The following is a 15,890-nucleotide window of genomic DNA, read 5'->3' as shown; positions in this document are numbered from 1 at the left end:
TCAGATAAATCTTAGCTGACATTGCTTAACACGATAAGTAATGAATAATTCAGCTGGTAATCACAGTGATAAAAATAACGTTCAAAATATAAAACATTCTCATGCATTTTAATCCATCCATCCGTTTTCTACCGCACCTGTTCAAGAAGTCGCATTAATGGTAAGAAGTATTTTATTTATTATTGGTTAGCTTCAGAATAACAATGTTATTAAAAAGAATAAGAGACTTATTATACTCAAAAAATGTTGGTCTTACTTAAAAATGCACACATTTAGTTGTATTCAGTGTTAAAAAATATTATAGGGCTCTCACGGAAATACATTTTAAAATATTTGGCTTTCATGGCTCTCTCAGCCAAAAAGGTTCCCGACCCCTGTACTAGGTCATAAAATCAGTGTCAGTTGAGTCGATCCATAGGTTGCCTGTAGGGATTTTTAATGTCCAGCAGATGTCAGTATTTAGTGACACAGTATCGACACAGTATCAATACAGTTTTGCAATGTGTCGAAACGCTTCATGAGGCCTCATCAACCCATCACTAATATATATATATATATATATATATATATATATATGAAATACTTGACTTGGGGAATTCTAGCTGTAAATATACTCCTCCCCTCTTAACCACGCCCCCAAACACGCCCCCCGCCACCCGAAATTGGAGGTCTCAAGGTTGGCAAGTATGGAACATAGTGAGCTCAGAAAGCATGAGAACTGGTCTTTATTCCTTTTGCCCTCATCAGACCCAGGTGTGCAGATTGATAATTGCCTGCAGCCGTGCATGCGCGTGACCGCGATGCGATGCGGGAAGAGCGAGCAGGGGGCGTGTTCCGGCGCGCTTCAAGCAGATTGCGCATGCGCCGTGACAGTACCCTTTCTTTTACAAACTTCGAAAAAATGATTCAATCAATCGTCGTTTTTGAGGCAGCTGCTAGCAAGAATGCTACTATAGTAGTACATGACGGAAACGACTAGTTAAAGCATTAATCGCGATGAATCACAATTCAAAACTGTGATTAATAGAACTAAACATGGAGGCGCGTAGGTGTATGCTGACCTCTGCCGGCCGCTTCGGGAACGGCTAATCACCTGGGTGGGATAAACTCCACTTTTGACGGCATCCTGTCTACCAACGTAATCTTGACATAAGAGTACTGTGACAGCCATACTATCGACACTTTGAGCGCGTTGACGTCACTTTATTCATGTCGGCGATGTTCGTAGCCGCTGGTTACAGCCATCCCGTACGGGCCACTTTGCTAAAGTTACCTCCTCGTGAGCTAGCACGCTTCGACTAGCCTTCATCGTCGGCCCGGCTAGCTCATGTCTTGTGCGGCTTGGAGCGTCCAAAAGCCTGCGACATCACCCCCGCCACACCGGGCGCCTCTCCCACACCGCTGTTTGATGGAAGGGTGAGGGGGGAAACGATGTTAAGATTCCTCCACATTGTGCTAACAGGTAAGCTAAGGCTGCTAACCAATGCTAAAATCCAGCCAGCAGGTCAGTGATTTATAGCATTCTAAATGACGTCATTTAGGCATTTTTACATGACAGTGTTGTATTTGTTTGGTGCTAATGACTCGTCTTACTGTAAAAGTACTGGTTACAGTATTTGTGTATTGATACACAAACAATGGTTTTCAAACTTTTTTCACCAAGTGCCCTTTCAGAAAACACTTGGCTCTCCAATGATCAACATTAAAATACGGTAGCGTGGTAGGCCTGAGTATTCATTAAAAACAATGCAGAGCTTTTATTTACAAGTATATTTAATAGGGCTGTGAATCTTTGGGTGTCCCACGATTCGATTCAAGATCTATTCTTGGGGGTCACGATTCGATTCAAAATCGATTTTTTTTCCCAATTCAACACTATTCAATCAATCAATCAATCTTTATTTATATAGCCCTAAATCACAAGTGTCTCAAAGGGCTGCACAAGCCACAACGACATCCTCGGTACAAAGCCCACATACGGGCAAGGAAAACTCACCCCAGTGGGACGTCGATGTGAATGACTATGAGAAACCTTGGAGAGGACCGCATATGTGGGTAACCCCCCCCCCTCTAGGGGAGACCGAAAGCAATGGATGTCGAGTGGGTCTGACATAATATTGTGAGAGTCCAGTCCATAGTGGATCCAACATAATAGTAAGAGTCCAGTCCATACTGGGCCCAGCAGGACACCATCCCGAGCGGAGACGGGTCAGCAGCGTAGAGATGTTCCCAGCCGATGCACAGGCGAGCGGTCCACCCCGGGTCCCGACTCTGGACAGCCAGCACTTCATCCATGGCCACCGGACCTGTGCCCCCCCCCCTCAAGGAAAAGGGGAGCAGAGGAGAAAAAAAAGAAACGGCAGATCAACTGGTCTAACAGGGGGGCTATTTAAAGGCTAGAGTATACAAATGAGTTTTAAGATGGGACTTAAATGCTTCTACTGAGGTAGCATCTTTAATTGTTACCGGGAGGGCATTCCATAGTACTGGAGCCCGAATAGAAAACGCTCTATAGCCCGCAGACTTTTTTTGGGCTCTGGGAATCACTAATAAGCCGGAGTTCTTTGAACGCAGATTTCTTGCCGGGACATATGGTACAATGCAATCGACAAGATAGGACGGAGCAAGACCGTGTAGTATTTTATACGTAAGTAGTAAAACCTTAAAGTCACATCTTAAGTGCACAGGAAGCCAGTGCAGGTGAGCCAGTATAGGCGTAATATGATCAAACTTTCTTGTTCTTGTCAAAAGTCTAGCAGCCGCATTTTGTACCAACTGTAATTTTTTAATGCTAGACATAGGGAGACCCGAAAATAATACGTTACAGTAGTCGAGACGAGACGTAACGAACGCATGAATAATGATCTCAGCGTCGCTAGTGGATAAAATAGAACGAATTTTAGCGATATTACGGAGATGGAAGAAGGCCGTTTTAGTAACACTCTTAATGTGTGATTCAAACGAGAGAGTTGGGTCGAAGATAATACCCAGATTCTTTACTGATTCGCCTTGTGTAATTGTTTGGTTGTCAAATGTTAAGGTGGTATTATTAAATAAATGTCGGTGTTTAGCAGGACCGATAATCAGCATTTCCGTTTTCTTGGCGTTGAGTTGCAAGAAGTTAGCGGACATCCATTGTTTAATTTCATTAAGACACGCCTCCAGCTGACTACAATCCGGCGTGTTGGTCAGCTTTAGGGGCATGTAGAGTTGGGTGTCATCAGCATAACAATGAAAGCTAACACCGTATTTGCGTATGATGTCGCCTAGCGGCAGCATGTAAATACTTAAGAGTGCAGGGCCAAGAACCGAACCCTGAGGAACTCCGCACGTTACCTTAACATAGTCCGAGGTCACATTATTATGGGAGACGCATTGCATCCTGTCAGTAAGATAAGAGTTAAACCACGACAAAGCTAAGTCTGACATACCAATACGTGTTTTGATACGCTCTAATAAAATATTATGATCGACGGTATCGAAAGCAGCGCTAAGATCAAGAAGCAGCAACATAGATGACGCATCAGAATCCATCGTTAGCAGTAGATCATTAGTCATTTTTGCGAGGGCTGTCTCCGTAGAGTGATTTGCCCTGAAACCGGATTGAAAAGGTTCACAGAGATTGTTAGACACTAAGTGTTCATTTAGCTGCTGTGCGACAATTTTTTCGAGGATTTTCGAAATAAAGGGAAGGTGGGACACCGGTCGGTAGTTTACCATGAGGTCAGGATCGAGGTTAGGTCTTTTGAGCAGAGGATGAATAACCGCTTTCTTGAATGCTAGGGGAACAGTGCCAGAGGAAAGTGATAAGTTTATAATATTAAGCACTGATGGACCTAATAATACAAAAAGCTCCTTGATAAGTTTCCCAGGAAGTGGGTCAAGTAAACATGTTGTTTGTTTTATCCCACTTACACGCTGTAATAGTTCCTCTAATGTTATTTCATCAAAAAGAGAGAGACTATTTTGTATTGCAGTATCCGTCATAGATACAGTTGTATCTGTGTTCATAGAACCCAGTTGTAGCTGGGATGCGTTGTCTTTAATCTCCTTTCTAATGAGTTCAATTTTCTTATTAAATAAATTCATAAAGTCATCTGCCGAGTGGGTGAAGCTATTGGGAGGAGTCCCTTGTTGGGTTAGCGATGCTACTGTACTAAACAAAAATTTAGGGTCGTTTTTGTTGAGGCGGATGAGATTTGAGTAATATTTAGCTTTAGCTAAGGTAAGCATGCGTTTATACGATATTAAACTATCACTCCATGCTTGATGGAAAACCTCAAGCTTGGTCGCGCGCCATTTGCGTTCCAACTTTCTACATGATAATTTATGAGCTCTGGTTTCCTCTGTAAACCATGGGGTGCGCCTTTTAGGGGCCCTTTTTTGTTTTAGCGGTGCTATACTATCAATGGTTTTGCGCAGGGCATTGTCAAAGTTGTTAGTGAGGTTATCAATAGAGCCGACATAATTTGGGAATGGTGCCATTACCGAAGGCAGTAGGTCAGCAAGAGTCATCGTTGTGGCGGCATTAATGTTGCGGCTGCTATAGCAGTTATTATTATTAGTTTGTTGACAATGAGTCAGAACTTCGAATTTTATAAGGTAATGATCGGACATTACTTTAGTATACGGGAGTACCATAACTTTGGAGGTGGTGACACCCCTGACCAGCACTAGATCTATGGTATTGCCGTTGCGATGCGTAGGTTCATTTATTATTTGTGTAAGACCACAGCTATCAATTATTGTCTGGAGCGCCACGCACTGAGGGTCCGATGGGGTATTCATATGGATATTAAAGTCCCCCATTATGATTATATTGTCTGCGTGCGTCACTAGATCAGCAACGAACTCTGAGAATTCATTAATAAAGTCCGAGTAGGGCCTTGGGGGGCGGTAGATAACAGCCATATCGAGAGGCAGCGGTGCGACAGACCTCATAGTAAGCACCTCAAACGATTTGTATTTATTATTTAGGTTAGGGGTAAGGTTAAAGTTTTCATTATATATTAGTGCGACCCCCCCACCCCTTTTAAGGGGACGGGCAATATGCGCATTCGTATAGTTAGGAGGAGATGCCTCATTTAGCGCAAAAAATGTGTCTGGTTTGAGCCAGGTTTCGCTAAGACCAATGACGTTAAGATTGTTGTCTCTAATGACCTCATTAACTAATAACGTTTTGGGAGACAATGATCTTATGTTTAAAAAGCCCATATTATAAGTATTGGGCTGTTTTGACGAGTTTTTGTTTAAATTATCCGTAGTAGAAATATTAATAATGTTGCGTTTATTATACGTAGTGCACTTTAAATAGTTTCGACCATATCTAGGAATTGATACGACGGGAATTTTCAGATTGTTTGCTTGATGCTGCGATCGACTGAACGCATCATGATTTGCCACCTCAGTAGAATGCATATCTACCCCGGACACATTCACAACAGAAAACACATTATGTGAGTTGTGTGTTATTCTAAGAAAATTGCTATGCGTACAGGAATTATCCAGCCTGGTGCTGGCTAGTTCTAGCTTAACTGACTCCTCACCCGGACTAGCAGGCTCTGTAATTGCCTTTGACCGGGCTTGCTCTAGTGTAGTTAGTCAAATGTGACTTAAACAGTAGTCTATATTCTTAGACAGGATGATGGCGCCTTCCTGGTTAGGGTGAAGGCCGTCCCTCATCAGCAAGCCTGGTTTGCCCCAGAAAGAGGGCCAATTATCAATAAACGTTAGTCCCTGTTGTCTACAGAAGCTAGCCAGCCACTTGTTAAGCGAGACTAATCTGCTATATCTCTCATCATTGCCTCTCGCAGGCAGGGGGCCAGAGACAATTACTCGATGCCTGGACATCTTTCTAGCGAGATCACAAGTCCTGGCTATGTTTCTCTTTGTAATCTCTGACTGTCTCATTCTAGTGTCATTGGAGCCAACGTGTACAACTATATTCGCATAACTAGTGGTGCGATTAGCCTGTCGTACGTGTTTACTAGGCCTGTTGCGAGTTAGCTCCCTAAGATTAGCCTCAATGTCAGGTGCTCGGGCCCCCGGGATGCACTTAATTGTGGCTGGTTTGCTAAGCTTTATGTTTCGGGTGATGGAGTCCCCTATGACTAAGGTGTGGTGCCCGGTAGACTGGGGTGTAGGACTAGCTAAAGAGCTAAATCTATTATGCGTCTCAACCGGTACACCGTAGCTTGTAGGCCGCTTAGGACTGCTACAGGCTGGGCTAGTTAGCTCGCTACAGCTAACGCTAGCAGATGTGTCCGCAACATCTAAAGTTATGAGATTACTCTGCTCTAACTGGCGGACACGGCCCTCTAGCAGAGCCAGCCTCTCCGTGAGTAAGGTGCAAGACGCGCAGGAAGCCATACTCACGGTGTTTTCTGTCACCGAGTGAAGTTCCTGCTGTCTTCCGAGAAGTCCTGGTCACGGTGTGCAGGAGTAGACTCCTTCTGACCGGCGCCCGGCGACGCCTTTCTCCGCGCTAGCTTCGTTAGCTTAGCAGCTAGCTGCTAGCTAGCTGCGGGAGGGGTGGAGAGACAGAGATCGGGTGATTTGCAAGTTAAATAGTACTACTAAATATGTTGAGAAAGTAATAAAGAAAGCTGCAGAACAATTTAAAAGCACACAAATAGAACGATACTTAGCTTTTTCGAAACAGCGAGCAGTCAGCGAGCAGTCACGCACGGTGAACCGGAACCGCGATTTAAAAACGATTTTTTCCCGATTCAAAACGATTCTCGATTCAATCAATACATAGGATTTCAGCAGGATCTACCCCAGTCTGCTGACATGCAAGCAGAGTAGTAGATTTTGGTAAAAAGCTTTTATAATTATAAAGGACAATGTTTTATCAACTGATTGCAATAATGTAAATTTGTTTTAACTATTAAATGAACCAAAAATATGACTTATCTTTGTGAAAATATTGGACACAGTGTGTTGTCAAGCTTATGAGATGCATGCAAGTGTAAGCCACTGTGACACTATTGTTTTTTAATTTTTTTTTATAAATGTCTAATGATAATGTCAATGAGGGATTTTTAATCACTGCTATGTTGAAATTGTAACTAATGTTGATACTGTTGTTGATAATATTCATTTTTGTTTCACCACTTTTGGTTTGTTCTGTGTCGTGTTTGTGTCTCCTCTCAATTGCTCTGTTTATTGCAGTTCTGAGTGTTGCTGGGTCGGTTTTGGAATTGGATTGCATTGTTATGGTATTGCTGTGTATTGTTTTGTTGGATTGATTAATTAAAAAAAAATTAAAACAATTTTTTTTTATTTTTTTTTATTGATTTAAAAAAATGAGAATCGATTCTGAATCGCACAACGTGAGAATCGCGATTCGAATTCAAATCGATTTTTCCCACTCCCCTAATATTTAATATGTGTGGCCACTTTAACAGTACACAGGGTTGAGCAGCAACACTGTTTGAATATAGGGAAATAAAACACCGACTTTCATAATGAATCCAACTAAATTAATTGCACTTAAAAGTTTGATAAACATTGTACTAAAAATAATTATCAAAAAAACACTGTTTTTTTTTTTTGAAGGGGGGGGACAAAAAAAAAGTGTCCGTTTTCTCAGTACCTGTATTATGATTTCCCTATCAAATGAATGAATAAATAAATATTTAAAAAAATACATTTTTTTAAAGATTGAATGAAAATGTACATAAAAGGTAAATAAAACTGTACTGTACTTAAAGGTGCTGTTCGCAACTTCCTCACAGTAACATTTTTTAAAGCAACAAAATATAACAAGAACACCATTGTTACCGTTAGTGGTTTAACACAACACATTTTTCACAATTACAAAGCTTATGTAATTACATTTTTTAGCAGCCCGAATAAAATTATTGGTGTTTGCGTCTGTCACTTTTGAGTGGCCATTGGGGACATCATTCAGAATTACCTCTTACATATTGATTGATTGATTGATTGATTGAAACTTTTATTAGTAAATTGCACAGTACAGTACATATTCCATACAGTTGACTACTAAATGGTAACACCCGAATAAGTTTTTCAACTTATTCGGGTGGACGTAAATCAATTCATGGTACAAATATATACTAAATATATACTATCATCATAATACACTACTGAAATGCTCTCACATAAACAACTGAAATGTTTTTCTCTCACCCACACTACTGAAACACTCATACACACTACTGATCACACACACAAGACTGATGTATTTCAATAACATTAAGTAGATGTTTTAATAATCTGAGAATAAATTCCATTAAACATTTTCAAAATAAGTATTTACAAATTATTTTCGTCATCATATTCAAACATTTAACAATATATTCGAACAACACTAACCAAGAAAGAACACCAAAACAAACAAGCAACATGTGAGGAATAACACTTACAGTATAAAACAAAATGCAAATGAAAACATCATATTACACATTACATATTGATTTTTCTTTGATGCAATGTTTTTTATAATAAACAAGCAGTAGAAAATGGATGGATGGATAATAAAATTAAAAACTATTTGGTTTGCATGGCATTACTCTGGCTGTATTAATAGAGAATACTCCTAGTAGACATAACAGTATGACAGCATACTCAAGTTTTTATGACATTTATCTTGTCAGAACAGAACCTTTTTTTTAAAATTTTTTTTTTTTTTTAACTCAAACAGTATATTGTAAGTACTAAACAGAAGAACAGAACGTTCAGTCCAGAATAATTGCCAGTGTGGCACCTCTGCTGCCCACTGCTCCCCTCACCTCCCAGGGGGTGAACAAGGGGATGGGTCAAATGCAGACGACACATTTCACCACACCTAGTGTGTGTGTGACAATCATTGGTACTTTAACTTTAAATACATTGGAAAGTTGTCGCCCTCTAGGCATCTGTGTAAACATTGCAAACAGCCCCTTTAAAAAAAATGTTAAGTCAAAAAAATTACTGTACGTGAGTATGACCTACAGTCGATGATTGTAGCGACTTCCATGTAAGGCTGATAAACCTTTGATAAGGGCGCGGGTCAAGTCATTACAATATTTAAGTAAGTGATTCTTTGGCGTACCACTACATACAGCCCACGTATCAGTACGTACCACAGTTTGACAATCACTGCACCAAAAGTTAAAGCATGGGTATAGAAATAACTCCACACGTTTGGCATACTTTTGCAGTTCTGTTGACTTCTGTACTATTTTAACAATTATTGAAGTCCATCTAGATTTCTAAAGCAGTGAAATAAACCTGACTGGTACACTATTAATGGGCTAAAATGGCAAATATATATAGGATTTATTGTCTTTTTATTTATGACTGCATTTCTAAGGTGTGTTTGTTGTTGTAAATCTATTTGCCTGATGCTGATTGTGTTTGTCATCTTGTCAAAGGTCTTTTAGGTGTTCTGCGGGACAGAGTCACTGCCTTCGGTAAGCTTGGAGTTTGAGATTAAATTGCTTTCCACCCCATGCACTCCTGGATAAAATCTTAAAACACATTTTGCTCTGGTGTATTGCAACCAGATTGGCAAGTACAGCATTAAAATGCAAAAAAAAAAATCTAATAGTCAGGAAGTTATTAAAAGCTGTTCAAACACAAGCTGATGAAATATAAGCTGATGACATGTTTAAGACCATAGCTTTAGAAGGTGCAGATCTGCACCTTAAACTGGCTTAAATGCCATTTTTTGTCAGATATCCACAATGCCAAGACCTCCTGATGGCAAAGGCAAAAAAGCTTTCTGTCATTGGGCATTGACACACTTGGCGTTTTGTTCAGGAGTGTACAATGAGTTCACTGTGTGTTATTTCTGCTCGGCAGACAGCATCCGACTTGTAGATGGTGAGAACAAGTGTTCCGGGCGTGTTGAGATCCTTCGACACAACCAGTGGGGAACGGTTTGTGACCACGGCTGGGACCTCGTGGAGGCCAACGTGGTGTGTCTGGAGCTGGCCTGCGGCTTGGCGGAGTCTGCCCACCACCGAGGGTCTGGGCCTGGCAGGGGAGAGATCTGGCTGCGGCACGTCCAGTGCTCGGGACACGAGTCCAGTTTGAGCCGCTGTGCTGTCGTCCTCCATAGTAGCTCCCACTGCACACATGACAATGACGCAGGAGTAACATGCTCAGGTGAGACACGCTTGTACTAATTAGTTTTCAAAGAATTTGCAGAGAGACGCACTAATTTATAGACATCTTTCACACACACAATACTAGGGATTGATATGCTGTGATGTACATCTTTCAGCTCAGTATTTACACATCTCTATGCCCACAGGTACACTTTTCATGCCCATCCTCTCCCTGTTATCACCCTACAATGTCTTCTCTGCCGGGGAGGCAGTTCGCTTCAGCTGCAGCGTCCTGCTGGCTCACATCAGTGACTTCCACCTGTATAAGAACGGCCTGTCCAAGCCCGTGGTGACTCAGAGGGTGGACCAAAGCCAGACCCGGGTGGAGCTGACCGTGTCCGACATTGAGACGTTCCAGCAGGGCAGCTATAGTTGTCGCTACAGTATCAGAGGCAGCTCACCTTCTCAGCTGCTCGGCTCACCACCCAGCAACTCTGTCAACATTACTGTGGGTGAGTTACTTATTCGGTCAGGCTAAAACTATCAACCATTTACACTTTTAATGCTGGTGGGGGCAATCGACTTCTTTGCTGGTTGCCTTCACCTTTTTTCAATCAATTTGAGCAGCTAGAAAAAGAGAACAATAACTGCTAACCTAACTGCAGCTATGTTAAGAGGCAAAATGTGTTAATTTGTAGAGAGCAGAAAGCGGCACATAGGGCTGCAGCTGTCGATTATTTTAGTATTCAAGTCATCTATTGATTATTTGGTTTGATTAACTGTATAAAACACACTTTATGACCTCAATGCATATTTAGATCAAATAGTTTAAATAAAGATCTTCTGCTTTATGCTGGAGTGGCTCGGTTGGTAGTTTGATCCCCAGCTTCCGCCATCCTTGTCACGTCTGTTGTGTCCTTGGGCAAGACACTGAACCCTTGCTCCTGATGGGTCGTGGTTAGGGCCTTGCATGGCAGCTCCCGCCATCAGTGTGTGAATGTGGAAATAGTGTCAAAGCGCTTTGAGTACTTTGAAGGTAGAAAAGCGCTATACAAGTATAACCCATTTACCAGTTGAATTTGCTTGCCATATCCTTCATTCTTTTTTTTTGTAATAAATCAACATTGAAATTGCACCACACACCACCGCCCTCATGTGCGCTATTGCCATTGCGTCGGCCGTGCAGAAACTACAGTATGTCCATATATTTAAATTTCCTTTTACTTTGTGTGGTCCAGATTTCATCAATTTTTATTAGTTTCACTCAAACGATTAATGGAAGCAACATAATTGTAAGCTTTTTTCTAATCAAATTAATTTATATGAAAAGGGTCATATTAAATTTTTTACATTTAAAAAGATTTCCCGTGGTCTACATCAGTGGTCCCCAACCACCGGGCCACGGCCCGGTACCGGTCCGTAGATGGATTGGTACCGGGCCGCACAAAAATTAAAAAAAAATTAAAAAAAATAAAAAATATTTTTTATTTTTTTATTAAATCAACATAAAAAACACACGATACACTTACAATCAATGTTCCCTCTAATTGTTCATGTGTCTGAGCAAACACAAAAACTCCCTGAGCATTCAGTGGACCACATGTGAGCAACATCACACGTGGCAATACCAGCAGCACACCTGTCTCAAACCAATCTTTTATAATAACACTCAAATGAGAGGAGTCATTTTCATGAGTTTATTTTGTAATATTAGTGATTTGGCCCACTTGTAATGAAAATAAAATAAATCTTGTTTTTCATAAGCTATGGATTAGTATTGTACAATATGTCTGGGTGGGGGTCCTGCTTTGGAAATCATTTGTACCCCTTTCAGAGATCACATTTAGTTCCCCTTAAACATCCTCATGTTGCACAATGAAATGTAAGCATAGGATGATGTGTGCATTCCTGTAACTTTCTCTAGTAACAGCATTCCATGATTAATATCAATAAATTAACATTAATAATAAATGACAGTAGAATAAGCACACGTATGACTGAGGAGTCATAGTGTAACTTTGTGTGGTGTTTGAGTTGTCCGACTTTTTGTGTGGCAATAAACGCACCAGTGGCTTAGTGCTATGTGTATTGGTGACAGATGACAAGTTGGTTTTGGCCTGTTTTGTACGTCAGAAAATGACTAGTTTTTCGAGATAGAAGTTTTTTACTCATGTTTTTGGTGTGGTTATGGCCGAATATAAACAGTTTTGCTCAATAAAGTGATCGATGTAATTCCTGTCCTCGAAGCATCTCGATAGACGTTATAATAATTGAACGGTGTTGACGAACACCGTTAGGGCCGCTTGTTGTCACTGTCACTCAGAGTTGCATTGCAAAATTACACAGAATAAATGTGTTTATTTTGTTTAGAATTCAGATGGGTTTGATTTGGTGCGCGGCATACATTTGCTGTATGCAGAGGACGCTTGAGCAATGCGCAATTGCGCAGGCGCGCACCTTAGAGGGAACATTGCTTACAATTAGTGCACCAACCTAAAAAACCTCCCTCCCCCATTTACACTCATTCGCACAAAAGGGTTGTTTCTTTCTGTTATTAATATTTCTGGTTCCTACATTATATATCAATATAGATCAATACAGTCTGCAGGGATACAGTCCGTAAGCACACACGATTGTAATTTTACTATTTACCCCCCCCCCCCCCAAGCTGGTAATCACAGTGTTAGAAATAACGTTCAAAATATAAAACATTCTCATGCATTTTAATCCATCCATCCGTTTTCTACCGCACCTGTTCAAGAAGTCGCATTAATGGTAAGAAGTATTTCATTTTTTTATTGGTTAGCTTCAGACTAACGATGTTATTAAAAAGAATAAGAGACTTATCATACACCTAGTTGTATTCAGTGTTAAAAAATATTATATGGCTCTCACGGAAATACATTTTAAAATATTTGGCTTTCATGGCTCTCTCAGCCAAAAAGGTTCCCGACCCCTGGTTTACACTGTGAGCTAAGGGGAATTTTAGGACCTCCCACAAGGTTGAAGTGCCGGATTTGTTCATCCTAACCCTCAGCTCAGTATGGGTACCCTCGACTCATTTGAGGAATATTTTTTTGATTTTATTGGATGTATTGGTGTGACATCACAAAAACCCCTAAATGTTGTTTGTGGAGGCGTGACATTCACTTTAACTTTCCTATTTTGTTTTCTTATTGTGTGTGATCACAGTGGAGCTCCTGACTCCCCAACACTGGTACAACACGTCGTCTGACTCCCCGGCTGGTTCCGTCCTTAAGGGCCACAGTTTTAACATCACATGCTCCACACAGCAGGAGTACCCCGGAGGCTCCTTTCAGCTGCGGCTTATCCGCTCCAACGGCACAGTGCGCCAGTCTCTGCCGGCCCTCGCCCCTTCTGTCACTTTCACCTTCCCCAGCGCCCAAAGCTCCAATGAGGGCTACTACTACTGCCTGTATCGGGTGCAGCTGGGGGGGCGCACATTTATCTCCAGAGAGAGCCAGGCTCTGCCCATCGCTATAAAAGGTGACACTTATTTTTCACTTGGTGCTTGTGAACTTTGTTCTTCAATGTAAAACTCCTTTTCCGTTTTAGACCCAGATCCAGTTCTGAGTCCAGTGGTGATCAGCTGGCTTGTTTCTGGTCTGACGTTTGTTGTAGCTGTCATCATAATCGTCATTGTGGCCAAAGTGCTGTGCAACAAGGAAAAAAGGCCCTCTGAACTGGAGCGGGAAACGCGATCATGTAAGTTATATATGTATTCCCTTACTTACACGCTACAGCAGGGGCGCCCGTCGGGTAGATTGAGAACTACCGGTCGATCGCAAAGGATATGTCGGTCGATCACCAGCCAGCCATTAAAAAAAATAGACCTAAAAATGAGCAATTATCTATCTTCACTATGACGCCACTTTCGTCACTTGATAGACAGTTACGGCACCTGAGGATCTTGTGAGATGACGATGGCTGCTGCGAGCTCAGTATGAAGAAAAAAGCGACCGGCAGGAACGGCAAAAGCACTTTTATTTCAACCGAATGTCTCGTCTTACCTGCTGTCAAAATATGCCGTTTGTTTCAGTGTTGTTGCTAATTGCAATGCATAATCTTGTTGGCTTAGTTCCATTAAACTCATATGTTGTGTTGGACAGATTTTTTTTTTCATTTTCCATCCATCCATCCATTTTTTACCACTCAAAAAGAGCCCAAGCCCGGGAATCGAACCCAGGGCCTTCTCATTTTATGAAATCTTATTCAGAAAAAGTTGCTTGTCCATCAGTGAAATAATTGAATCAGTTCGGATTTCCATTATAGTGCATATGTTGGTTTTCGCAGTGCCGATGTTCGTGAATGCCCCTTGCTATGTGTGGGATTGGTTGAGAATGAGGAAGTAGTGTTGTTTGTATACAGAGCAGCGGAAAAACATGTGTGTGAGTTAGTGTGTGATTTTGGTGCTAAGTCATGCTGTTGGTGCGTTGGAATCAGAATACAGTTTAAAAACCGTGTCAAACTGCATGCTTTTACAATACAATATTTGTGTTCAGCGTCCAATGCCCCAAAATACTGCTAACAAGTGGATAAAACCAAACCAATATGAGATTGTCATCACAAGTTGACATGGCTGTCAAGAGAAACAAGATAGTAAGGATGTGACTCCAGCATCAGAGAAAGTTATACCTAAATTTCATACTAAAAGGGTGACTTGCCAAGGAAGCTAAAATTATCACTCATTCTAGTTATCCTAACAATTATATCACTGTATTTACATATTGATGGGTTTATTTTTAATGGTGTATAGAGGCAAAAAATTTTTTTTTTTAAATCTGTAAATATCATTTTCTATCTACAGGTGTGGAAAACACATATGTTGCCTTATCAGTTAACAAGCTATGATGGCGTACGCAGGCAAGCGCATGGCTGAAGGTATGCAATGTTTTTTTATGTTTTGTTGTGAATGAATTTAAGTTGATTGTAAATCTGTTTCATATTCCACATCTTGCTGTTCTGCTGTTAATTGTTGCAAAAAAGCCACAGTATTTACTTTGATGCACTGCAACAGTGAAATATTTAAAAGGGCAAAGAGAAATACAGAAAGTCATGGAGACTACAATAATCTTACTTTTTTTCTTTCAGTCGGCAGGGCCGAAATTCTGGTCATGCTGGATTCAGGCAGCAGGAGCTGTACCACAGAACCAAAAGGTCGGAATCCACAAATACAACCAGTTCAGTACAGTCTGGATCATACCAGGTTTCTACTTGGTGATAATGTTGTTTTGGATTGCATAAAATGTTCAGATTTCTGTATCTAGCCATAAAAAACAAACATCCGAACACTTTGGGCCTTCTCTTTAGCCTGGTTCACAAAATGGCATTGCCAAGACAAATTACAGCGAACAAATGAAATGTCATCCCTGCTTTTAATGCATCCCAGTGAACACGGCAAACACGTTGTTAGTGACATACTAGTGCAGGTGTCCTGATGACAGTATCTGTAAGCATCCCACAAACTGTAAAATCTAACCGTGGGATTCCTCAGGTGTCTTCTTTACTGTGTTGATGTAGTTCGTTTTTTTTTTTTTATGTTAAAGGAGGTCGGTCAGATTATGAGTCAAATCTACATTTACCACACCTCTGTGTTCTTTACAACCAATAATGGTACTCAAACTTTTGTTTTAAAGAATCATCTTCAAGCTCCTTTATGAGTGTCTCCTGAAAATTAGCCGTTTTAGGGTCTGTCTTTTTTAGATGCAAATGAACTCCTCCACGCCTCGTCCCCTCCAGCTGACTAAGACTGTTTCCACGCCCCATTAGACATTTTTGTAGTTTCAAGGTACGTTTTGTTGGCCTTACCAA

The 15,890-nt window shown here is 41.0% G+C and overlaps 1 protein-coding gene across 1 annotated transcript; it reads left to right on the top strand.

Moving 5' to 3' along the window:
- Positions 1-900: 900 nt before the first annotated feature.
- On the top strand, positions 901-15,654 carry LOC133624339 (uncharacterized). The gene is made up of 8 exons (XM_061987832.1): positions 901-1,462; positions 9,381-9,419; positions 9,811-10,116; positions 10,265-10,570; positions 13,251-13,565; positions 13,635-13,784; positions 14,887-14,960; positions 15,171-15,654. The coding sequence occupies exons 1-7, from the start codon at positions 1,432-1,434 to the stop codon at positions 14,928-14,930; spliced, it is 1,191 nt and encodes a 396-aa protein (XP_061843816.1). The 5' UTR covers positions 901-1,431; the 3' UTR covers positions 14,931-14,960; positions 15,171-15,654.
- Positions 15,655-15,890: the final 236 nt, after the last annotated feature.

This window comes from Nerophis lumbriciformis, linkage group LG01, assembly GCF_033978685.3.
Source record: "Nerophis lumbriciformis linkage group LG01, RoL_Nlum_v2.1, whole genome shotgun sequence".
NCBI lineage: Eukaryota > Metazoa > Chordata > Actinopteri > Syngnathiformes > Syngnathidae > Nerophis > Nerophis lumbriciformis.
The sequence above is the reverse complement of the archived record's forward strand: the minus strand, read 5'-3'. Positions and strand labels throughout refer to the sequence as shown.